The sequence below is a fragment of the Lissotriton vulgaris genome, chromosome 2_1 (genome assembly GCF_964263255.1).
Source record: "Lissotriton vulgaris chromosome 2_1, aLisVul1.2, whole genome shotgun sequence".
NCBI classification, from domain to species: domain Eukaryota; kingdom Metazoa; phylum Chordata; class Amphibia; order Caudata; family Salamandridae; genus Lissotriton; species Lissotriton vulgaris.
This window is the reverse complement of record NC_141687.1, coordinates 1067371687-1067398839: the sequence shown is the minus strand read 5'-3', so window position 1 is coordinate 1067398839 and position 27153 is coordinate 1067371687. Positions and strand designations below refer to the sequence as shown.

General features: G+C 44.0%; 1 protein-coding gene across 2 annotated transcripts in view; it reads left to right on the top strand.

The window, feature by feature from the left end:
• Positions 1 to 18427: 18427 nt before the first annotated feature.
• The window catches only part of DDX6 (DEAD-box helicase 6), a 214129-nt gene continuing 205403 nt past the window's right edge, over positions 18428 to 27153 (top strand). The window contains exons 1-2 of one of the 2 annotated variants that reach the window (XM_086956738.1): positions 18428 to 18547; positions 22378 to 22841. In XM_086956738.1, the coding sequence (XP_086812864.1) occupies positions 22645 to 22841 (197 nt within the window). In that variant the 5' untranslated portion in view covers positions 18428 to 18547; positions 22378 to 22644. Of the gene's footprint in view, positions 18673 to 22377; positions 22842 to 27153 lie in introns of both variants that reach the window. The other variant, XM_086956739.1, reaches the window with a different exon arrangement.

The following is a 27153-nucleotide window of genomic DNA, read 5'->3' as shown; positions in this document are numbered from 1 at the left end:
TGGCCTATAGATTTGGCTGATAGACCTCACAGGTTCTTTTGTGTTATTTATACAGGTAAGTAAGTTTGCAAGATGGGATATGCACATGGTCATCTTGTAGTTCTAGTCCCACTTTCCTTTTTGCATTTTATGTGTATCATCTGTTTGAGCCGGAGTTTAGAGTTTATAACCATTTACGGTTCCCTATGGTAAATTCTGATTATGAAAATGTCCCCTTTGTATTAACATCGGGGTTTCTTATGACGCGCGTGCCTCCGGGACTACAAACATGGCCGCGATGTCGTCATTTTGTAGTCCCGCGGAAGGATCTAGACGCCTGTTTTTCGAATACTTTTAGATGTCACGACGCTGCCATAAGAAACAGTTTATTTAACAATGACACCTGGGGTCTTACATTGTGGTTATTGTAAGAGCGTGGGCAGGAATCAAGAATAAAATAAACGGAACTAACCAGTTGGGATCGGTTAGGGAAGCATGAAAGTAAAGAAGTCCCCTTTGTTGTAAGAGGATTTATACGCCAATTCCGCCGTACTGATGCCTCCCCCAAGCCTCAGGAAAGTTTGGTGGCACCGACGGACAGGTCAGAGAGTAGGCAATTTGGCTATTCTTTTTAACAGTTATGCTTGGTGGTTTTTTACTTTTCTTGCTGCCAGGTTAGATCAGGTTTGATTAAACTGACTTAAAAGTGAAGGAGTGAATATAAAAGCACAGTTCACCACCTATTAGCGAGACAACATGGTTGTTCCAAGACATATTATATGCTTATGAGGAACTAGGCAGGCGTTCTTGTAATGCTAGTCTAGGGGGTAGCGACCAGGGTGTGGGGGTTCGCGCTCTGACACTGAATTGAGTTGTGGACGAATAGGATGTATCCATCAGGGAATATAGATAGGCACCGTTAGATTCTACATAAAGAGTGGCGTTTTGATGCCTTCCCCTGTTTGCACACTTTTTTGTTCCACAGTGCAGGGCCTCGTATACCTGAGCACGGTCCAGGTGAGGTGAGGTCCAGTCCCCTGTCATTTCGGGTGAGCAATAAACTATAAATGTTTTAATATACACCAGAGATGATGTGAGCACGTGTGGTTGTGAATCTCTTAAAGTTTTGTACCAATATGAGTAACAGATGTATATCTTCTCCAGATCACGTTGAGTATCCATGTGACAAGGAGGATGAGTACATAACTGTAGGTACAGGTTGTATCGTTCCTACTTCTACCATTTTTTCTTTTTCACTGATTAGGTTGGTGTAATATTTCTCTCACATACCTGTTACAGTAGCAGCGTTTAAGAGCAATGGCCCTGATGAAAGCCAAGGGACGTTTTGCCCGGTAGGCAGAAACATGTTGGCCCTATTTGCGACAGTCATTTGTTCCATACTGTCGTTTGCACTGTTCCTGTTCTTTTAATTAGGGGATGTGCCTTGTTCCCATTAAAGAGTTGTTTAGACATATCACCCTATTTTAAACTCATCACTTTCTTGTTAGATTGCACTGTGTTTTCACCACTTTTCTTCAACCATCATAAACTGGCCAACAATTGGTGGTTCATAGCGTACTGTGGACCTGATCCAGTATTAACAACTTACTGTGTGGCATGGGGTCTAGATGATCTAAGGACGGGCCTGGTCACAGTGTGGACGGCCAAATGATATGACTGATCACTTGGTTTGTTTGATGGTTATCACTACTCATCACTCAGCCTCACACTAGCGCCACATGGGCCTCCCGCTCACCATCTAAAAAGACCAGACAGTAAAAGCGGAGGGAAAAACCTCAGGCACGGACGCTCCTGCCCCTGTAAAACTGATCGCTCACCGATCTTAAAGATTCAGGACAAGGACCAAGGTCCAGTTGCCACCACCAGCCATCCCAGGGCCGTGGCGGTGAGTGAGTGAAGGGCACTGGGGGTGCAATAAACAGGGTGGACAGTCAATCAGCAAGCTACAGGGCCATAGAGTCATACACAGTTATACAGTCACACAACTGCAACGCCTTACAACCGATAGTCTACACATCCCAGAAGACTATTAAGGCCAAGGTAGACTTAAAGCCCAGTACCAGTTTGCAGCAACCCTCCACAAGGGCCAAGAATAACTGATGTCTCAGAACCCCCAAAGTCTTCACACACAACACCTTTTTCGCCCAAAGATGGGGGTAAGTCGGATGTGCTCTCCTCCCCCTCTCCCCTGCAAATATGGCACAACAACATTCAATCTTGAAGTTCTAATAACAACTTCTACTTGTACAGATTCGCTGCTCGCTTGGCGAGATCTATTGTCGTTAATTTTTATTCCGAAGAGTGACAGGAGATGTGCACGTGTCGGACAGGAGATGTGCACACGTACAGGACTGGGTCGCGGCGTTTCAGCACAACACGTGCATGGCGTGCTTTCGCTTTCCCTCTCTCCCCCTGTTGGGCCCCTCCCTCTTCCGACTTGTTACTTTAATGAGCGTGGTGTCTGTTTCAGGGACACTGGCCTGTTTTTAAAAAAACTTTAATAGTGAGGGTATTACTATTCGCTTTATAGGATGTCTTTGGCTGGTGTTTTCAGCTTTTATGGCAACGGCAGCTTGGTGGTGAACGGAAACTTATCACTGGATTACCAGCACACCCGCACTGCCCATTTCTTCTTTTAATTAGGGTAATTTGTACCTGTCTGCCCATTGAGCGCGCAACTGTCTTGACCAAATGTTTCTCCTCTGCGTCGTCGTACAAGAGCTGTTTTCCGAGGGTGGGTGCCGCTCACAGGGTGTTAACAGATTTGTTTCATCTCTGCAAAACAGCAGTGATTGTTGCAGGGAATGTTGCAGTGCTGCTGAAGTGAGTAGGGCAATGGTTTATGTGAAGTCATGCTGGCTGTGGTTGGTATTTTGAGCAGTTGCCACAGCTGGTTTAGATGGACCGCTCAGAGTCCCTTCTAGCTCAGCCCACCATGCAGTATTTTATGCTCATGGGGAATCTGGCATTCAGCCGAAGGAATGCCTTCACGGGCCCGGCGAGACGCCTCCTTCACGGACGCATTTTTCACGACCTGCATTTGCATGATAAAGGTTAGCGGTCCAGCTCTCTGACTGCCTTTAACTGTGAACATCCCTACTGGAGAAAGTGGTGTCACACAAAATGAGGTTTCCTCTGCAGAATTTAAGAGCTAAACATTGGCTTTGTGCTAGTCACTGGACCCCTATAGCGGTGGGGTTCCTCCGCGCTACACCTCTATTTGGAAGCGTAACGTTCCTTGTTGCAGCATTACGTCTCGTCAGTGGCAGTAAGCGCTATGAATTACAAGAAGACACGCGCCCCTCCTCTTAGCAATGCAATGTGAAACGGTGGGGATCTGGAGTACGATAAGTGACGTATCAACATTTTCAATACGTTGTGTCCATTCAAGACATTTCCCCTTTGTAGAAATGACCAGCCGTTAATTTATAAGACTGTTTGCTGGTATCTCTGACTGTAACATGGGGCCCTCGTACCGCCCTCTATTATATTGATTCCAATCTGTGGTCACTTTTTTACCCCTAGTACTTCCCATCCCTCTTTTTCTGCTGGTTTGATTTTTCTTGGGTTTGTGTTTTTTTTAATGCAGCCACAAACAGTTCACATTCACAGGAAACAAACACCCAGTGCATATTTAACTTGCTTGCCCAAAAACTCTGTGTGACTTAATCTCACAAGTCCACGTGTTGCAGCTTTGAGCTTGTTTACCATCCCTGTCAGCCTTCCTTGTCTCTTCCCCTTCGTGCACCTAAGAAAGGTGGGCATTTCTAGCTCTACCTGACTAAATGTGGCTGCTGTATGTTATAGGCCACCAGTAAATTGTGGTAAGAATTATGATAGATTATTCTGTGCGATAAATGGCCCATCTCTTTCACCTAGTGTCAAAGCAATCTAGTTGCCTCGCAAACCTCCAATCAAGTGAAACAAACATTTGCAATGCAATAGGTCTCGCATATACTCGAGTTTGGGCTATTGGCATTGTAAATGACAATGCCTTTAATTTATTTTTGGGTTTTTAAAACACAAATAAAAAGCATTGTCATTTACAATGCTAATAGCATAAAGTCTCAGAAATGCGAGACCTATTGCATTGCAAATGCTTGTTTTCATCTGTAGATAAAATCTCGTTTTCCTGGGCTGGTTTGGCCGCAGGCGCTTGACCTTAGAGTAGGGGTCTTCAATCTGTGGGGCGTGACCCCCAGGGGGCCGTGGTGTCATAGATAGGGGGTCGCGCATTCCCAGTTGCACTTCTGCCTGGAACTGGAATCCAAAACACTTCTTTATTTTCACGCCCGCCTTTCCCCAATGCTGTCTTTGAAAGTCCTCTGCTGTGCCCTCGCTATAATCTGTTGACGAACTCTGACCTCCGTTTTGGCTTGAGGAAAGCTCACATAGGCTGTCCCAGGCTCTGGGGTGGGGTGGAGTTGCAGGGGGAGGAAGGGGGAAGGCAGTCAGACTCGCACATGCGCCACCGGAAAGACCAATCTTTAAAAAAAAAAAGTTTTTTTCGAAGACAAAATGTGCTAATCTTAACAAAAGCTAAGGACCAGACCCCAGAGGTAAATGCACTATGTGCGAACGGAAACACTTCTCTGTGTACTTGCTTCCCTGTTAGTGTGTATGCAGGGCCAGAGACGCAACTAGAGTCAGGTTGTCGGAGGAGGGGCTAATAAAACCTTCGAGGGGGGTAATTCTTTTAGCAATTGGTAGATTGAAGATGCAGGGGCTCTAGAAGGTGTGAAAGATTCCGGTGAGGCTGCAGTGAGACGGCAACAACTGTCTGTGTGTGTGTCCGGGAAGCTGTCCCAGTCCGGGCTGACACACACGAGGGTGAGGGCGAGCTGAAGCCCTTTGAGCCAAATGGGCGTTGCGCACCTGTGCAGAGAACTTACTGTTATCAATTACCATAATCAGCTCAGTTCTCCCCGACAACTGCCTACACACCTTAAAACCCCACTGTGCACTGTCGTGGCATCTACCAAGCCAGTTACATTTGGTAAATAGCACGAGTTTCATTTACTGATGTCTGTTATTCAACTTATATTGCAATGTTATCCCACATGCTTCTCAATCTGACACTTCCATCTGAGCTTTATAGTTCACAGGGTAGGCAATCACACTCCCACCTGCGCCACCGGAAAGAACAATCTTTTCAAACAAAAAAGGTTTTTTGAACACAAAACTAGCCATTCTTAACAAAACTCAGTCATGTGTTATCATTGGGTATTCAACATATGAAAAAGCGGGGAATCCAACCAGAGGCGTCACATGTTGTGTGCTATGGGTGTGCCTTTTACTTTCTTCCCAAGGCAAGGTTGGGCCAGTGCGGCTGTGGTAAAGGCTGCAGGTGCTCTTCCCCCTTTAGAAACGGCACTGCCATCATGCAGCTGACAGAAGGGCAGTGTGCTTGGTTGGGCCAGAGGAGGGTTTGAAGGGGGGATAACACTGTAGGGATGAAGGAGAGGAGCCTGGACTGACAAGGCACTGTCTGTGTGTGATTATTAGGTATTGAAAGACAGGGCCAGACATACTTTAACTGACGGGAGATGGGGGTATGTGAGGCCGATTGGGAGCCAAGGAGAGAGGTGTGGCGCTAGAGTTGAGAGACGTGATGCAGGTGTGAGCGGGGACTGGTGAGAAGGGGTGGATGATGTGAGAGAAGTGAGGAGAGGCAAGGTGCGAGACGTGGGTGGGGTGAAAGGGGGAGATGTGAGAGGTGAGGAGAGATGAGGGTGAGAGGAGACGGGATGGGAGACGACAGATGAGAGAAGACAGAGGAGAGAAGTGAGGAGGGCAGCAAGGGGGTCAGAGAATTCAATTTGAGAGGTCAGGGATGAAGAGAAATGTGAAGTGGCAAAGGAATTGCGGAAACACAAGAGGAGAGGTGAGTGTCAGAGAAAAGTGAAGGCAGAGGGGAGAGCTACCATTAAAGGGTGAGAGAAGATAGCTGAGAGGTGATCCATGAGGTATAAAGAGAATTTGTTGCGACGTGGGTGAGGGAGAGCAGCGAATGGGAATAGAGGGAGTACTGGGGTGGGTGCTGAGGTAACAGGAGAGAGGAACGTCAGTTCAAGAAGGTGTGGAAGAAAAAGGAGAGATGGAAACGATGAATGGCAGGACTGGAGAAGTGTAAGATACAAATAGATAGGACACACATTTGAAGGGAGAGACTTGAGGTGAATGAGAAGTGATAAGGTTTGAGAGAGGAGACGGGGTCAGGGAGGTCATGAGATAAATAGGAGAGACTGTTAGAGAAGAGGGTATTGAAAAAACAGAACAGCGAGAGATGATTAAAGGTGCAGTGAGAGGTTGAATGGGGAGAGTTCAGAAGTTGTAAAAAGGGGTGAAAGAAAATGGCCTGCAAAGGGAGAGAGTGATAAAGGGGACTGGTGGGAGGAAAGATGTGTGTGTGAACTGCTTAACTCTGCACAAGACCGTTAAGGGACCCGTGCTGCTCCCGGCCAGAGTCAGGTGAGCTTCTAATGTGGAAACACTGTAGAGTGGAAAGCCCTTCACAAAGGATGACTAGACATCTTTCTGTTGTTTATTGCTGTACTTTGGTTACAAACTGGTACTGATGAGGTGAAATCTTTGCTTAGTGTTACCCTTTTTAAAAAATGTCAAAATAATGAAGCAATACTTCCCAAAATAAGCTTCATCACATAGCATTATTTAAATTTTCTTACCACACAACTCAATCAACCCTCCTGCATAATTTGGCCCTCCCCTGTCTCATCATTCCAGTAGCCCTGCCTTTAGGGCAGGCTGGCAGTGCCCAAAGGGATGGTCAATCAGGTCAGTGTGTGGACGTTTTTATTTTTTTGCTGCTTAGTCGCCTGTTGTATGGTCTGGTGAACTGTTTTTACTGTTAATTTCTGTGTTATGACCACAAATATTGTCTGCAGCAAGCACAAATGCATGTAGTTTCCCATTCCTTGCAAAACACGTATACAGCTCGCCCTATACAAGTTTAAAACTGCCAAATAATTTTGTCCTCCCTTGCCTTATAATTCCAGTAGCCCTGCCTACAGGACAGTCTGGCAGTGCCCAAAGGGGTGGCCCGGCAGGTCAGCGTGTGGGCTTTTTGTGGTTGCTTGCTGGCCTGTTTTATGGTCTGGTGGACTCCTTTTTACTGTTGATTTGTCACCCACAAACCTTTGACATGCTAATCACTGTTAAATAATATTTCCCCATTGTAAAAATTATTTTCTGTGGGAACTGGGGGCGTTTACGGTTATCGATAATGAGGAGTACCAAGTTCTGGAAATGTTTGTCAGGAGGGGGTCCTTATGTTTAAAAATGTGGACAGGGGGGTCTCGGCATCCAAAAGTTTGAAGACCTCTGATAGAGGCTGCTTTAGCCTTAGAGCGAAATTCAGAGCTCACTATAGCCAATTACAGCAATTGTCTTGTGCACTAGGACAATGAGCCAAACTGACCAGTCACAGCATTTGGTGGGTCTCCTCCCATCCCTAGTCTCTCAGCGCGACAGTGAGGCCATAGGGAGCGGGTGTGTTCTTTTTGACTGTCACGGCTAGCAGTACTGCTACCTGGGGGTGGGGTGAAAGGGGGCTGTGCTAGGAGACAGATTTCATGTGGTGGCCATCTAAGAGACCTACCTTTGTCTCCAGCAGCAGACAGACGAGCCACAGGTGCCCACTGCCACCCTGCCCTGGACTCCGGTTCAACACTGAACAAAGATTTTTTTTAAACTCAAACAAAAAAAAATGTTTTTCACAACACAAAACAAGTTTTTTTAAACATTACTATGAAAAACGTACATTCCTTACCAACATGACAAAGGGAAAGATGAATAGACATGGCAGGGCAGTAACACAACAGTTTGCATGATGAGAGCAATGTGGAGAGAGACAAAGGGAGAGGTGAGTCAGCAGAGTGGAGAAGAATGACAAAAATATGGGAACAGGAAAAGGAAATCATGTGAGGAAGAAAGGAAAGGTAGAGGAGAGAGGCTACGAGTGTAAATGATGCACACAGATAGTGAATGAGGGGGAAACGATTAGGGAGAAGAGGTAGGAAGACAGTGGAGAGAAGGGCAGAAATTATTAAAGAACGTGAGAAAGCTGGAAAGCGAAAGTGGAGAAGAGGAAGACGGGAAAGTGGTAGGGGATGTGGTGTAACGGCCTGAGCTGCCGATTTTGGAACTTGGGAACCAGCTTTAGTCTCAGTGTTGGTTCATCATCCTGTGATTCTAGGTAAACTACCTAATCTCCCAGTACCCAAAAAATAAATAAATGTGTCCATGTAAAGCGCTCAAATACCTTTGGGAAGAGTTTGCGCTATATAGAAAACTGCAAAGTGAATGCCAAAGGAAATTATGGAGAGGAAGGCAGAAGATGGTGTCAAACATTTCCTGGTCTATGAGAAAAAGGAAGGGATGGTTACTACCTCACATACACAATCTCAATTATCTCCCTCAGTCTAGGGCTTAGTTTGGTATTCCAGGAGGTAGTGCTAAACATAGATCACAATCAACCACTGGAATTTCCTTCATTAGAGGGATGATATGGTAAAGGAAATTCTACCTGTGGATTCTCCTTTGTTTAAACTGCATTTCTGTTTCTGTCTGCAGCAAAGCAATAAAGGGGACACATAAGAATATGACATTAGGTACAGTACAAAGAAATTCAAAGGACATAGGGACATAAAAGAGTCTGACAGGACAGAGCAGGACAGGAGAAAAAGGGAAGGTTTGCAAGACAGAGAAATGAAATACAACTTCAAGGAGAGATACAAAATGACAGGAGGAATAAGGGGATGAGAGATATACAAATAACTGAAGATAGAGTCCACAGTGGGGATCAGAGTGGTAGAGAGAGGGAGGTTTGTACACAGAGAAAGATAGGAAAATAGAGAGAGGAAATGTGAGAGACCAAGTGAAGCATATAGGTAGAATGAGAGACACCAATGAGAGGAAAAGAAGTTGAGTATGAGAGAAAAAGAAAGAACTAGAGAGAGGGGCAAAAATTAAAAGGGAAAGAAAGAGAGGTGTACATAGCAAGTAAGAAAGGGGTATAGAGACAGAGGAAAAGAAAGCCATTTAGATTGAATTCCTGCAGCATTCCAGATTCAAATCAAGTCTCTACCTACAATAAAAAATACATCAAGTACGGAAGTTGTGTACAATACCCAAAGATATTGCATGCAGCGAGGCTTCTGAGTGGCAATCAAAAGAAGAACATCCCTTATTCTTGAGGATGAATAGACACAAAGGATGCTCATGGTTCTCTGACTCATGGCCTGATATCATACAGGATATTCAGGGATCTTTGGGGGGGAGCACAGACTAAGGGGCCAACAGGTGACTAACACATTCAGGCACCCAAAATAGAAAAATGCACAGGCCTGACGATCAGGCGAGGAGACATGTGGGTGAGATGTAGTGGAATAATAGTGTGTCTAGTGTTGTTTCTAGTCTTGGCCAATTCGACTGACCTCACAAGTTTAGAAAGCTTAATTGATCAGAGATTTCTCCCAAAATTATTCCTGATACTAATCAATGTTTCATGAATGGTTATTATCCTCAAATGTAGGCCACTTTTTCTTTTGGTGCCCGGGCCTAATTTTGTTCCCTGACCACTATCAACGGCTGACAAAACAAAAATAAGCAAAACACCAGCAACGTCGGAAACCAGGCCCAGTACTCAAACCAGCCTAATGGAGGTACTGCATTCATCCAAAAGAGAAATTCTCACGAAACTAAGCCTGTCATAAACCCCAGGAGGCAGTGTGCCCCTCTGTGGGGAAAACAGACCATTCTCAAAGAGGTAAAGATAAAGGAAGCGTATAAGTCAAAATAAACTTCTTTTTTTTTTAATTCAAATCTTTTTTATTGAGGAATAGAGATGAAAATAAAGACAATACAATAAATCTTCCAAGGTACAAATGGATAAAATGTTGGCATAATGACACTTACAATAATCAAGTCAAGTCAGAGAGAGAAAAAAGAGAAGAAAAAGGGGAGGAGAGAAAGAGAGGAAACAAGAGAAGAAGAGCGAGAGAAGAGAAGAGAGAGGACAGGTGTATCCGTAGAGCAATAGTAGTCAGTTTACCCAGACCTGGTACTTTGTACACGTAGCAGGAAATATACAGTATGCAAACACAGCAAACACACCAAATTCTATACAGAGTCCACGTAAGCAAGCTGGCCATTGAGATGTGCATCATGGAGGTTCAAAATGGGAGGATGACGCATCCAGGGATAACCAGAGTTTGTTGTTTGAAGGCTTCCACATGGCTGACTATAGCGCAGGATTGTCCGCCCCTCTTAAGAAGGAAAGCCATTCTAGCCACATTTTAAAGTGGACTTCAGCAAAGTTTTTCCATTTATAAAGTATGACCTTGCACGCCAATGTCAACATGATATCAAGCAGTTGTCTGTCATGAATGTCCGGCAATTGTGGTTCTAGAGGACCCAAAATGACATATATAAATTCCTGGACAGGCGTGATACCAAATACTTGTTGAATATATGTGAATATTTTACTCCAGAATGATTTTAATAGGGGACAATTAAAAAGCATGTGTGCCAAATCACCAGGTGCCTTTTGGCAGTTCCAACAGTCAGGCGTATCCCTCAGTTTACATTTAAACAATTTCTGGGGGGTCCAGAACACTCTGTTCAACAACATATACTTCGTTTGACATAGAATCGGGGAAACCTTGTTTGTTAATGCGGTATTGTGTATCACCTCCCAATCTATCGTTATACCTGTGGAGTTAGGCTCTGATTCCCACTTATTTTCGGTCAACCTGTGTGGCTTCTTGGGCAGGGGAAGGAGCAGTTTATATATTCTGGATACAAAATGGTCAGCATGGTATAGTATCCGGAGACGGGTCACCAGCCAAGGCAAGTCTGTAGTGAGGGGACATTTGGAGATAGCGGCTTTCAGTTTCAGGAATTGGTAGAATTCTATGGGTGGTAAATTAAATTTCTCTTGTAGTGTCGAGAAGGGTAGGGGCCTGCCATTTTCATAAAGGTCATTCACTATATGTATACCCTTTGCAGCCCACACATCCCAGTAAAGGGTCTTTCCCTCTATCCGGAACATAGGGTTATGCCATAAAGAGAGTAGGGTAGATCTCTTAATCACCGAAGCCGTTTTATGGGACTGGTCAAGTCGGAGGAGTGCTCTTCTGGTATTTAATAGAATGTATTTAGAGTGAGGTACATGGGCCAAGTCCATGGTGAGGAGAGCCGAGAGGGGTGCCTGTGCCATTAACGACTTTTCGATAGTTAGCCACACTGGAGTATAGGATGTAGCATCGACCAGCCAAAGGGTCAACTTCTCAGGTCAAAACAGGGGCCCACTGGTAATAAAGAACTAACCATCTTTCCTACCATTGGGCCCAAGACGAAATTTCAAAATCGTCACCAGGCAAAGCCCTCAGTCATTATTAAACGTCAGCCAGAGGCACCGCGAAGCAAGCCACCAACCTTATTGGCTATCAGCTGCCCAGTGGAGCAACAAAGCCCCCAGCACACCATCGGCAGCCTGCACCACCACAGATGTGGCGGCTGAAATTGTGGAAGAGGACGGGTGCCAAGACTACAGGAATGTAGTGTTGTGGGCGTCTAAAAGCGCATGCGAGGAGGGGTGGCTAACATCACCAGATTTGTAGTCCTGCTAACCAGCAAAGACCACAACAAAGTTCACCGGGAGCCCCACTAAAATTGCAGGATCAGAAGGATACAAAAGCCGACACCAAACCTGAAGAATGAACTACATCTAGTTCCCTGCCAGCTCCAACATCCACGAGCACAAGCACGAAGCTTCCCATCTACCCAGAATATGAAGCAAAAGACCACCAAGATATCTTGAATTGAAGGAATTAGAATTGAATTGTACAGACTTGTCCATCTCTTGATGTTTGTGTAATTGATCTAAATTGTGGTTCTAGAGGACCCAAAATATAAATTGTGGTTCTAGAGGACCCAAAATGACATATATAAATTCCTGGACAGGCGTGATACCAAATACTTGTTGAATATATGTGAATATTTTACTCCAGAATGATTTTAATAGGGGACAATTAAAAAGCATGTGTGCCAAGTCACCAGGTGCCTTTTGGCAGTTCCAACAGTCCGGCGTATCCCTCAGTTTACATTTAAACAATTTCTGGGGGGTCCAGAACACTCTGTTCAACAACATATACTTCGTTTGACATAGAATCGGGGAAACCTTGTTTGTTAATGCGGTATTGTGTATCACCTCCCAATCTATCATTATACCTGTGGAGTTAGGCTCTGATTCCCACTTATTTTCGGTCAACCTGTGTGGCTTCTTGGGCAGGGGAAGGAGCAGTTTATATATTCTGGATACAAAATGGTCAGCATGGTATAGTATCCGGAGACGGGTCACCAGCCAAGGCAAGTCTGTAGTGAGGGGACATTTGGAGATAGCGGCTTTCAGTTTCAGGAATTGGTAGAATTCTATGGGTGGTAAATTAAATTTCTCTTGTAGTGTCGAGAAGGGTAGGGGCCTGCCATTTTCATAAAGGTCATTCACTATATGTATACCCTTTGCAGCCCACACTTCCCAGTAAAGGGTCTTTCCCTCTATCCGGAACATAGGGTTATGCCATAAAGAGAGTAGGGTAGATCTCTTAATCACCGAAGTCGTTTTATGGGACTGGTCAAGTCGGAGGAGTGCTCTTCTGGTATTTAATAGAATGTATTTAGAGTGAGGTACATGGGCCAAGTCCATGGTGAGGAGAGCCGAGAGGGGTGCCTGTGCCATTAACGACTTTTCGATAGTTAGCCACACTGGAGTATAGGATATAGCATCGACCAGCCAAAGGGTCAACTTCTCAGGTCAAAACAGGGGCCCACTGGTAATAAAGAACTAACCATCTTTCCTACCATTGGGCCCAAGACGAAATTTCAAAATCGTCACCAGGCAAAGCCCTCAGTCATTATTAAACGTCAGCCAGAGGCACCGCGAAGCAAGCCACCAACCTTATTGGCTATCAGCTGCCCAGTGGAGCAACAAAGCCCCCAGCACACCATTGGCAGCCTGCACCACCACAGATGTGGCGGCTGAAATTGTGGAAGAGGACGGGTGCCAAGACTACAGGAATGTAGTGTTGTGGGCATTTAAAAGCGCATGCGAGGAGGGGTGGCTAACATCACCAGATTTGTAGTCCTGCTAACCAGCAAAGACCACAACAAAGTTCACCGGGAGCCCCACTAAAATTGCAGGATCAGAAGGATACAAAAGCCGACACCAAACCTGAAGAATGAACTACATCTAGTTCCCTGCCAGCTCCAACATCCACGAGCACAAGCACGAAGCTTCCCTTCTACCCAGAATATGAAGCAAAAGACCACCAAGATATCTTGAATTGAAGGAATTAGAATTGAATTGTACAGACTTGTCCATCTCTTGATGTTTGTGTAATTGATCTAAATCCCCCCTTTGTGATTATTGCAAATTACATATTGCTAAAAAGGAGAATGAATTAAAGAATACAAAAACTTGCTTCAACTGGATTTGGAGGTAGTATATGACTAGAGAAATTAGCACTAATTATATTAAGGGACTATGTACCTGCCTGTGAGAACTTGGCCTGGTATATGCTGTCCACTATTCTAGTGGGCACCTTGCGGCAGTCCAATCAACCCTTATTGATAATAGGTTTAAAGACAACCTTTATTGAAAGCTATCCTAGTGGTAGCTATTGAGAGCAGTCTTCAGGCTAAGTCTTGAAGGAGTGTAAAGCAGCTTGGTTTACCAGATTATAACCTCTTGGATGTCTAAATGAAAAGAGAACCACACAAGGTATATATGTAACATATATGTATTTATTTCTAAACACTCTCTAGTAATCTCTTCATGAGATTACAGAACAAAGTACACAATTTCAATGCAATAGAACTTAAATAAATAGCACAATATACGTTGAGCACTAGGGGCGTACCAAACCATATATTAAGAAAGTGGTATAAGAACCACTACTTGACTAGACACAAGGCCTAGAGCCTGTAGAAGTGCTGGGGCCACAAGGAACCATGCAAGGTAGGGACACAGGGGACCCTCGGGGACGCGTGCAGTGTGAGAACACAGCCGTGAATCGCCGTTAACTTCAATGGGGAAAGTCGCAGTTGGAAATTTAAAGATTAAGGACACTTAGGAGAGGACTTTGAGCAAACATCTTTAGACTTAAGGGGTTCTAGGGCCAACACCCACGGGAGCACCGGAGTATTCGAGTTACCTCACCCAGGGAAGCCGGGTGCATAGGTGTCTTTTGGTGTCAGGAATCGTCGTTGATTTCAATGGCGATCTGCTACAAAGTGCTGCTGCCGTCGAAGTGGAAAGTGTCTGGTGTGACCAAGCCTTCGGAGATGCAGACCGGTCGGATGCGTCTTTGGTGCCTGCCAAGCAGGGGAGTAACTCCTTTACTCCAAGGGAGATTCTTCAGTCATCTAGCGTCATGCAGACTCGTCGAAGTTCCAGGATTCAGTACCAGAGTTTCGTCCAGGTGTAATCTAAAGTCCTGTAGTCAGGGGTTCCTTTCTTATACCCAAGGAAGGGGTTGGACTTACTCTGGGGACCCACCTGTGGGAGGGTTTGTAAAGAGGGGTGGCTACACCCATTTCCTTTGTCCAGTATCGCGCCAGAGCAGGGGCTGGTAGCCCCTGCCACCGGTTTCAACTGGGCTATGCACAGGGACACCAAATGTGCCCCCAGTGCAGACTTCAAAGCACTCTGAGTGCACCCACCCATCCCCAATACACTAAAGCCTTTCTGGGAGGTGGTGACACCTCCCTGTGACAGGAAACTTATTGTCCGGGCCTCCCCTGCCAGAGTTTCGTCCAGCAGCAGGAGGTCAGACTCATGTTTGTGGCTGCAGCATCCATTTTGTGATGCCATGGCTCTTTTAAACTGTTACCGGGTATACCTGTGTGACATGTCTCTCCCTCTAGAAGGGTGGAATTCTACCCCTGCCACCAGAACTGGCGGGGAGGTAGGATTCCAAATTGTTTGACACCAAACACGACATGCTTCCATGCATCCATTCCAAAGTTAGCATTTACTGTGAGGTTATAATGCACTTAGGAGTATATGGTCTGGCTGCATCACAGAACAACCCCAGAGAATAGGTTCCGAAGGCTGCAGAGGGGCCCTGCTCATGCATGGGCACCCTCTCACACAAAACCAAGCACCCTGCCTTCAGGATTGATAAGGCCTGCCATAGGGGTGACTGATAGGTTTATAAGTGTAGTGATTTACAGTAGATATAGGTAACCTATATCTTAGTAAGGGGTGCATGCACCACCTTACCCAGGCTGCAGTACCAGTCCTGTGGTGTCATTTTGGAAGGCTTCCCAGGGGTGGCATAATACATGCTGCAGCCCCTGGTAGGCCTCTGGGGTACCTATGCACTTAGTACCTGGTGTACCATATACTAGGGACTCACAAGGGTACCCCAGTAACCAAACTGGAGTGTACCTAAAGTACAGGGAATCAATTTAGAGAGGAAGCAGCTAGGCTGGGGTCCTGGATAGCAGGACTCCAGCCAGACTAAAGTCGAAAAACAGTGAAACACCAGCAAAAAGTGGGGGTAAACATAAGAAGCAGATCCTACTTTCCTACACTGCAAGTAGGAACGAACTTGTGTTCTACCTACTGAAAGTTGCGCAGTATCTATTCCTTCACACTACCCCCTTTCTTAGTCAGATGTTGATGGCCCAGATGTGGCACAAGGATTATTGTTCAATACTACCACTGAAATCAGCATACCTAACTTGGAGAAACACACAAGAACATTGTCATTGCTACCCAAATGGGCAGCACAGGGCCAGCAGGTGAGAGCAGGTTCTCTACCACCAGTGGGGGCACACATAATGATCTTTGAGCCCGAACTAAGAATTCCTAACCCTATTGGGTCATCTCGGTTGTGGCTTCCATTAATTCTGTTAAAGGCCCAGGGAAATGAAGGGCAAGGAATGCAGGGACGCCTGAGTTGACGACCTGTTCATGTTATGTCCTTGGCCTGAAACCGCCCCTAAATGACTGTTACATTTTCTCGTAAATGCAGAAGAACCCTTCAAGAAGACTGGTCGCTAGACCCAACCCCATTAATGAGCTTTAATTGGTTTTTCAGCCCAGAAGACCAAAGGTAGACCCAAAGGAGGCACCTCAATGTATGTATTGGCCAACCGTGAACTAAAAGCTATCAGACTAGCACCTGAAGGACCTTGGCTACTGTTGGTACTGCTGGAAAACTTATTGCATGGCCCGGACCTCAAACTGCTAATACTGAACGTTTATATAAACCTGCTTAGATAGCAAAAAAGTGAACGTCCGCAAACTACAATCCATCATCAATGCCACCATAATGGAAAACCCAGATACCAATATACTTATCACAGGCGATTTTAACCTGAACTTATTTCCAGCGCCCCTGACCGATGAGATTTTTCTCGCATAATTGTCACTGGAACATCCCACATCAAGTGAAAACAGACACAATCAATAGACCATTTGGGTACACCATTTATCAACTACTGTACATTTCTTGGTTTAGGGATGCTCAACGATTGTTTTAATGAAGACCAACCCCCCCAGCTCCACCCACTGTCTTGCAAGCTCCAAATCCATAATTGACTACTCCCTAGTGAATGGGCCACTCACTATTCATTTACATCGAATTATTCCGTATTGAGCCTTGCACAGAAAGTGATGATTTTGCACAACACATCAAACTTGATTTTAGGATAGCATCCCATAAGAAATCGCAGTTCCTGCATGCACCCCCCCCCCACACACAAACACACAATTAATTTGAAAAGACTGTACTGTAAGGATACCGTGGCAAATTCTATTGACCCTGTCATAGTAGCTTTTCTAGCCAATCCCATGACCCACCTCAAGAATACACTCAATTATTGGGAAAACCCAGTAAAAACGTTAGTCTCACTAAAAAACAGTTTTGCATAAAGCCCACACACTGACACACAGTCAAGAACCTATTGTATCCCACAAGCCCTAAAGAGAATAAAAACGGTCCTCAATAGATAATTGTGCCTATTAGCACAAACGAGGACCTCATAAATAAGGTTAGGCTTCTAGGGGAAAAAATAAAAACGTGAAGATTGGCATGATGGGTCTGTCATTAATTCAATGGATGAATGCATTTTGATCGGAACCACGAAGGAGAAAGATGAATCAGGGGGTACTTCACCACCCGGGAAAAGACTGCTTACTTATGACGATATGAAACCAGAAGTTGCAATTCACGCCATTTAAATTTTGCAGTATTGGAACATAAAACCCTGATGCAGTCCTAAGCGACGAAACGCATTGGCTGGGCTGATTGAAAGAAAAAGTTGTGTTTTGAAAAAATAATAAAAGTTGGATTGGACACCATTGTGTTTTCAGAATCTAACTTTTATTCAACTTTCACAAGAAAGAATTTTTAATATTGGATATGTTTCTGGACTTTTTTATTGTCTGTATATCGGCTGGAAATAGATTAACATAGTAGACGTTCCTTTTCAATTGTACTGCAGGATGTGTCACCAAACGAATTTATCGATCCTTGAATAATGAAAGGATACTTCATTATCCGAGGGGGTCAGTAAAATGGGCACCATTGAGTTTGGGTAACAATGAGCATCTATTATTCTCAGAGAAATGGAAGGACGCTTTACAAATACACGAGACAATTAGCCACAAACATTCCTTAAGGGAGAACAGCAGAGCTGCCTTATACACACATCAGTGAAAACTCATGTGTTATGCTCGTTGGGAGTGCAGAAGCATCTGAGGTATTGTGCCCCATGTTAAACCTGACTTTCGGAGATGCCTCACAATAAATAACAATAATTAGGGCCCCTTTACCGTGTGCCCTTTACCGTGTGGTATGGGCCAACTTCGAAAAATGTTGCTCAGGGAGCCCCAACCCCTAAAAACTTTGGTGGGAGTTCTCTGTTAAAATTAAAAGGATAATGCCTTCCGCTTAAACAGGGTGTTGTAAATGGTGCGGGGGGAGGGGTAGCAGCAGAGCAAGCAATGCAACGCCGCCCCTCCCTCAGTCAGCCTCCGGCTCGAGTTGCGTACCGTGACGTGTCATACATAATACGCAACCCGATTACTTGTTAAAGAGGAAAACAAGCAAAGTATGTGTATGACGCTGAAGCAATAATGTAGATGAACAAGTGCGGGGTCCCTCCGCCGACCCCCCTGACCTACTATCCCCCAACCCCCACCCAAGAATCCATCGGTGACCAAACATGGGGCGCGATGAGGATTCAGACTTCCCCAGATGGAGGGCTCAAAGTGAGCGAGGGCGGAAAACGAGAAGCCAGGAAGCGGCAGACAGCCGGAGTCTCCCTGCTCCCGGCGTGTAAGTAGTCCCTCTCGGACCGCGGATGGATCGAGCGGTGCGCGAACATCCTCCTCACGGCGGAGGGATCTCCAGAGAGGGGAGGGTTTAAAGGAGGAAGAGGAAGGCGGCCATTTCGGGCGAAAAGAAAATAATAAAGAGACGGGAAGAGGGATGGAAGCCGTGTTCATGGAGCGGTGAGGGAGCTCCGGGGAGGGGTTGTTAAAGTGGGCACTGAGCGACTGCTGGTGGAAGTCGGGTGGGACGCGGAAGGCCGATGTCCGGGCCAGAAAGGGATCTCGCTGGGAGAAGGGGGTGATGGGTAAGGCCTCTAGCCACGGGGAAGGCTAATGTAGAAGAGAATAGATTGCTGTGATCTTAATTCATTCAATGACGTGGTCTCTGATGTACTACTTATCCCTACCATTGACCGTGAGTGGGGCTGTTTGAACCTACTTCCTCTTGGGAATATAACATGGATGTTTACTGTTCCTCCCTGTTCTTTCTCTGATAATGTTGACCTCTCCATGTAAGGACTGCTTTATAGGGTGTCAAACACCCCGCCCCTTTTGGTGCTTATGAAGGTTTCCTTACTTGACAAAGTATTACTGCGTTTGATTTTATTTCGTCGTTAGCAGGGTGTTAGCTCAGCTTTCGGGCAATGGGTACGGTGTTTGTCCTCAGCCAATTTCGGTCTGCGACGATAGGTTTGTGATACCCCCTTAATGGGGTGTGAGTTTTCATCATGTCCTGTGACACGTACCGCCCCTTTAACATGGTGCTTGCTCCCTCTCCTTTGGTTTTGACAGAAACAGTTTGTCCTCCTCCCCGGCAGTCATTTCGATAGTGTTTGCCTTCTACATTTAGAAAAATATTTGGAGGAGAATCTCACACCCACTTTAAGGGGCTGGCAGCAGTACGTTTTGCTCCCCTCTCCCGAGATTTGGGACGTGAGTGTTTGTCACTTCCCAACAGGCAGTGACGCGGAAAGATATTCCTTCCTTTAACGAGCTGCTATGCTCCTCCCATTTATGGCGTTGTGATGGGTGCCACCTTCACGCACGGTTTGTTTGGGGGCACTTAATTTTTTTTTATTCTAGCACAGATGGGGTTTTCTCCCCTTTACAGTGTTGTGGGAGCTATTTCCCCTAATTTTGCAGACTTCTGTGGTAATTGCACCCCTCGCACACAGTGACTGATCTTCTTATCCAAGAGCGGACACACATTGTTATCCTTCAAGCTCTCATTGGCTGTTACAGTTGTTGGGGTGACCGTTTGCAAAGGGTGTCTCCAGCTGGTTCAAAGGTGCTACGGTTCTTACAGGACTTTCACTGCCTCTTCTGTGAAATGCGATGAGTATTTCTGCATTCGAGAGCTTTGATGAATGTTCCACTTGCTCCGATCTGGTAGGCACCATAACTCTGTGATTGCCCGTGTTTGCCTTTCTGTTTAGATTTTTTTTTCCCGTATGTTCTTCAGAGTGTTGCTTGGCTTTTCTGACCCTTTAATGATCTCTGACAGTCTTGGTGCCCCCCACTCTTCGTTTCAGCGACGTGAAGTGTTTGGGGGAGGTGCATTGACACGCACGCCACTGGGCATTCCGCTCTGTGCAGGATGGTAATTAGCGAGGGCTGCTGGTGTTGTGACAGCTGTTACATGGTACTTGGCTGGAATACTGTGAAGGGTGGCATGTGACGTGAATAAGAGGTTGTTTGAATGTGAGGATTTTTACATATTAAGCAGTCCAGTATGAGCGTGTCTAAACTTTGAAGGGCACATAAGATAGGAATTTAAGCCAAACTTCTTGGTGCCTGAAATAAGGTGTATAGTTGAATGGGGTGAACCATTGAGAATGCCTGTGGACCTATGGTTGAACTGATAAGTCATTGCTACGGTCTATTGCTACTGTCTGCTCAGTAGACAGTAGTAGCTCGGTCTACTTGTGGACGTCTGAGGAGGAGTAGAGCTTCCATGTCATCAATGTAGACGATTTTCTTGTAAATATGATGTCTAGGCTTAATCGTAAAGCAAACTCCTTGATTCCTCTAAGCTTTCCAGTGGTTTCATTTAAAAGGTTAGTGTTGGGGCTAGACTGGAATCTGAGTAAAAGCTGGTGTTTAGTTGCTCGGAATATAGAAGTCGTTGTGATTTGTTTGAAATACTTGGAAACAAATATTCTCGGTAAAGAGGAAATGCAACTTTGGAACTGTGTGATGCTAAGGTTTTATGGACATGATTTGGGTGTTTTGGTTTAATGCTGGATGGTTTTGTTGATTGATAGATGGTGAAATTAGTTTATATTTGATAGAAGGATTTTTATTTTAATTAGTTTTAGAAAACGAGAGCATCCTTGGCACGATATGGATGTGTGCAACCTTCCATAGACTTGTTACTGATGCTTTATAAATTGAAGTGCCACAGGGAGAATCACTGCAGTGTTAATGTGCTCAGGTAGTTATGCTGACCATGGTGCCACAGCCAGCGTTGGTGCTCAGACAGCCTACACTCCAATTGGTAAATTGCTTGTAGACCAGCTAAAGAGTTGGTGTCTGGTCTGTAAAAGCAGTGCTACAGCACTCATGATAGCACCTGCAGTTTGCTCTTGCTTGTTGGGGAGCCGAGTAGAGCTTAGCAGACCGGCACTTTTGAGTGGATTGTCTTGAAGAATTCATCACATTAGTGTAGTCTGTTCCAATACCACCTCTGCTGTGAGAACAGGTTTTGCATTTTTCAGCTGCTCTTATGTGCACCAATATCTTGGAGGCTTTTGATCAGGTCTGTCCTGACGGTAAAGTCTGAGAAGACAAACACTTTTGCTTTCCCTGAAACCATTCCAATTTATTTTTTTCTTCACAGCTTTATTTAAAAATGTCTTCAGTTGTTGCACTTCAAAAAGTTCCCGAAAGTTAGGGAAGGTGTACTTTGACATCTTTGTCTTTTCAGTGACTTCAACATTATGAACTAAACTCTTGTATCAATTGTTAGAACATAAATAACGTTTTGTCAGCACTACTGAAGTTGATTCGCTCTGCTGCTGGCGTGGAGATATGATGTATCTGTTTCTCCTAGGTAATGGCAGTTTAAACTTTCCTTTCTCACTGACCAAAGTAAATCCAAATGTCTGTATTTTCCCCTTCGTCTGTTGCTGACCGTCACACACCAGTAGCTTTAAAAGTAGATTATTACTTGCTATATTGCCCTTGTTTATCCCCTGGTATCTTGCCTACCTCAGCCTGTCCCTAGCTTGCAATATTTATCTGTTTTATTGGGGTGCTATGTTTCACTAGTCTTTTCCTACGGTCTGATCTACCATGCGATGCTTTTCCTTGCCTACTTTGGGCTACAAGTGGCATTTATTATAGGAAATGCCCGTGTTGTGGTATTTAACATGCCCAGTATTGGACTTAAGCTGATTTGTGGGAATCTTGCAAAGTTTGACTGTCACTATCTGGCAATAAAACTGAGTTTGTATGAAGTCATTTAGGAGTACTGCTTCTAGTGATTAGCCAAGATGCACAGGGTACATTTTTGCCTGGCTTGTGACCAGTTTCAAGAGGTCATTTTTGGTGCTCACCACTGTTTTAGTAAACAATTTCCCAGTAATATTCACTGCTGGTAACTAGCTAACATCAGCTTCCTTGTCGAGGTCTCACATTCTGGTCTCCAAGGGGACCATCTGTTTGTAGATTTGGGGGCCTATGTTGAAGAGTTATTTATCAGTCATATTCTATAACACATTTTAATTTGGGCTACAAACCCATATTTACATGAGCTATTCAGAGCCTGGTTACTGTTAATCAGCGATCCAACAGGAAAATAATTTCTGAGGAATGTAGTTCCAGACTTAAATGCGTTAAACATTTGATCTTGTTAAATTAGTCATTTTTTAATTGAAAATGTTCTATTTGGTCAAAATTACTCTGAAATCCGATATGTAGGACTTTTTTTACCGACCAAAAGTTTAGAACTGTTGGTTTTGTTACACAATTGGTTTAACGATTCTAGTGATCTGTTTTCTTTCTTTCAGATTGAAGCGGCTGAATTTGGATATAGTTCTTGTTTAGAAGGCTTTTTTGTTTTAAGAAAAAGTTGTTCGGATTGTCAGAGCGAGCTGCTTAGCCGTTTACAGACTTAAAAGTGCGCTTGCCTGCATTGCAATAAAAGGACTCATTATTGAGCGAAACTTTTATTTATCTCTTCATTTTGAAGAGCTTAATAAACTGTTATTACAGTTTTTGTACTGACTTTCAACGTTTGGACTGGCAAAACTTTCTGAAAAGACGTTATACAGAAAATGACTACCGCCAGAACCGAGAACCCTGTTATAATGGGTCTGAACAGTCAGAATGGACAGTTAAGGGGCCCTATGAAGCCCAGTATCGGGCCAGGAGGTGGTGGAATGCACGCTCAGCAAATTAATCATCTGAAGAACGCCAGCACAATCAACAATGGCACCCAGCAGCAAGCACAGAGCATGACCACCGGTATCAAGTGAGTATCAGATGAAAGCTGGGGTTTGCCATGACTTTGGTTTCTGAAGGTTGCCTGATGGCGACAGCCTGGTCTCGGCTGGGTCGGTGTTATGCTGTTGCGGGTGGGAACTCTAAAACTGGTGTATTGTATTCAAGAAATCACGTTTTCGGGAAAATGTGTGTTAACCTGGTCAGTAGTAATTTCACTAATGTGTGCAAAATGCTGCTTGATGCATGTGACCTGTGCCGTGTTTTGAGGTGAACCTTTGTATTTGTCCAGGTGACGTGCTGCTTTTCTAGTGGATGCTTTTTATAGCTGTCCTGCTATGTTGAATTAGACATTGATCTAAGTTGAAAGTTAAGCTGTCTGCACCACTTTCACAAATATGTTGCCTTCTAGATGCTTATTTGCTTATGTGAGTTCTCGAATGTTGTAATTTTTGTTTTGGTCTCATGATGTCATCACCTCTTGGTTACAGTGCGTTTCTGTAGAAGGCCTTCTTTGAGACTTCTCCTGGTATTAAGAGCATACTTCAGACCAATGCATCCTGGCCATCATCTAATGTGACATCAGCTGAACCAAATGTGCTTTGAGTTTTGTAATGAAATCAATAGGAGCATAAGATGCCACAGATGTGCAACCTCGTTGGTTTCCCCAATATAGCACTCTGTTTTTAAAACAAAAAAAATGTATCCTCATATGCCAAAAGATATTCTCGAAAGTCCTTCCCTTGTTACCAACCATTGATACAGAATGTAACAAGGAATATCCGAAGATCTTATTGGAAGCACTTTTTGTAGATACCCATCCAAGATAATTCAATTCAGTTCCTCTAACTGTCCACCACAGAACCAATCTTAGGGTAATTTTAATCTACAAAAGGCATAATCATTGGACCTTATCCTTAAAACTTATCCAGCCAAGAGATACATGGAGACCAAAACTGTTTTTTTCTCTTCCAATTTGTACTATCTAGTTTCTTTTTTTTAAAACAATTCTTTATTGAGCAATTTTTTAACAGAGCCCCACCCTTCCCATGTACCCACCCCCTTTTCCCTTCCCCTCTCCGGCCACATTTGACAGGTAGTTGAGAAAAGAGAGAGAAGAAAAAAAGAGAAAGAAAAAAAAAATTAAAGAAAAAAGGGAAGGAATGTCGGAATACATTTCATTACAACTTAGTCAGAAATCAGCGGAAGATTAACTGTTAAAGTCACATTAGTTTCACCTATTAGATGTTATACTTTACAATTTACAATTCAGTGTATTCCATCCATTGTATCAGAGGATTCCATATTTCGAGGCCTTTCTTTTTCCTTCTGACCCCCCTTCCTCCTATAAATTGCTATTTCTAGGTTATATGTAGCTAAAAATCTTGACCGCCATTGATGAAAGGTTGGAGGATTCGGATCCAGCCAGCTGGATGCCAAACATATCCTGAAAACCGCCATAGAGATAAAGATCAGTCCCTGTATTTCTTTTGGTCTGAGGTTTTCATCGATGCAGAGTATCATTTCGGCTATTGAAATTTCTATTCTTGTGTTCCAAATTCCGGACAGAAAATTTGAGATTTCACGTCTGAGTCTTAGTGAGTCGCATGTAGCAAATATATGAATTATATCGGCTTCGTGTAATGCACATCTTGGGCATTGAGTACCTTTACCGGTGCCCCATTTAGCTATTTTGTGTGGAGTGTAATATAGCTGAAAATGTTTTATAATATTGTGCTTGTAGTTTCGGTGAGATTAGTATCATTTGTGAAAGCTGATATGCCTGTTGGACTGAACCTTCATTTATGTGTAATTTATTTTGCCAATTGCAGATATGTTTATCCAAATCGTCCTGTAATGAAGAAACTAGATTGTTATAAATTTCCCCTATTTTGACTGTGGTGTTCCGGGTAACTGTCTCAATTGCCTGGATTTTGTAAAACTCTGCATTACCACCACCTTTTTTCATTAGAAAATCTCTAATTTGAAGGTATTTAAAAAAATCTCTATATTCTAGGCCAAACTCACACTTCAATTCTTTGAACTATCTAGTTTCAATGTATACTTGAGTTAATCCAATCCAGATAAATTGGTGCAGTATCTTTTATCCATAATTTGCAAATTTCCCTTCGCGCTAATATAATTAAATAAAACAGCAATTTATTTGTCTCTTGAAGGGGATTCAAAGTAATACCAAAAAATACAAGTAAAGCACTGATCTGTATATTTAATTCCAATATGCTTTCCATACCTTCAGATACCGCACACCAATACTTATGCAAGGCAGGACATGTTAAAAACATATGGAGATCGTCTGCTTTTTCCATCTTACATTTGGACAACTGGGTACAACCTCCTTCGCGAATTTAGCAAGTTTAACGGGAGACCAATATACTCTGAAGACAGAAAAAATGATTGCGCTTTAAATTGGCGGGAGAAACTGTGGTGTGTAGTATGTCAAAAGATACTTGGCATAACTTCTCCAGCTCGACGTCCTGAATATGTTCTCCCCATAAGTGCGATGGTAGAGTGAAATCTCCGTCTTCTGCTTCCAAAATGGCCCAGTACAAAGTTGCTGTCTTTATCTTCCCCATGGTTCCTTGAAGTATATCCTCAACCGAGCTTGGCGTTCTACTTGCATCCCTATCGCCTGGGTCCAGCTTTTTATTTGAAGATATTTGAACATGGATAAACTGTAATTGGTGATGTGAGAGATCTCTTCCCAAGATAACAGTTCCCCTTCCATCGTTAGCTGAGACCAGTAATTGATGTCCGCTTCCCTTAAAGGCTTCACAAGACTATCCTTGGCCCATTCCGGGGATCCAGGGGACTCCCAAATAGGAGCCATGGGCGTATAGTATGTGAGTTTCAAGGCCTTCCTTAATCTTGCCCAAGTAAACACCATATCCCTCAGTTTTCAGTCGAACCTTTTTAAAAAAGCGGGGATCCCCATATTTATAAAGAAAACCCTGGAAACTTCCATAAATCCCTATCAACATTTCATTGAACATTGTTCCAGTTTCTGATCTATCTGGACACTTGAAAAGTAAAATTCCTGCTTTCAGTAATAAGGTCCATGCATACATTTTCACATCCGGGGCGCACAAACCACCTTTACTCTTTTTCCTGGTCAATTTCTTCCACGAGACCCTGATACCCTTTGAGGCCCATACAAAGGAGTTAAATTTAGCTTGAATCAGCTTGAGCTTGTCTTCTTTAAAAGCTAACTGGATATTCTGAAATAAAAAAATCCGCTTCGGGAGCAGCATCTTTATAATATTCACCCTACAGATAAGTGTGAGGGGAATAAGGGACCATCCCTGTAGCAACTCAGTTATTTCCTGTGCTGCCTTATCTAAATTTCTATCAGATATTTTTTCAATGTCCTGGGTGATTTGTACACCTAAATATCTTATCTCCTGTTACACTATAGGAAGCTGAACTTCAACATTCCACTGCATACATTCAGTTTTAGACAGGTTTATCTGGTATCCGGACAGTTGACCAAACTGGGTCGCAGCAGTATATATTGCAGGGATTGCTTGAATTGGGTCTGACGTGTAAATAAGCATATCGTCCGCATATAACTTTTTCCCCCAATTCCTGTATTTAAAGGGTGTAATTTTCATATCTTGACGAATCCTCTCCGCTAGGGACTCCATGTATAGATTAAAAAGTAGGGGCGAAAGGGGACATCCCTGTCTAGTAACCCTTTTAATGTATATGGGTGCTGATAATTTCCCATTGACCAATACTCTTGCTGTCGGAGACTGATAGATTAAAGAAATGGCTCTACAGAAGTTCCACCCAGGTTGCTTTTCTCTACCACCCTACCCAAGGAGACCCAATTTACCCGATCGAATGCCTTGGCGGCGTCGAGTGTAATAATGGCCATGGGCAACTTAAATACAGATGCTAGATCTATAACTCCCACCATTGCTTGAATCAGGTTCTGTAAATATCGCCCTCTGACAAATCCCTTCTGGTCCTCCTGCACCAATTTGCTAGCAACCCCGTTCAATCTCTCTGCTAAAATCCCGGCAAATAATTTATAATCCTGGTTCAGCAGAGAGACTGGCCTGTATGAGTCACACGATGTCTGTGGTTTTGACGGTTTGAGAATTAATACCACCGTTGCTTCATTCCACAATACAGGAATCTTCCCTCCCTCTTCAATAATTGAGGAAAATAGGCTACACAAAATTGGGGCAACCACAGGGAACAAGATTTTATATACCTCTGCTGGTAGCCCATCAGGTCCTGGCGCCTTACCCTTCTTACTCAAATTATAGCAATATAGCACTCTGTTGTCAAGGTTCCTTAAACTCCAGATGCAAATGCAA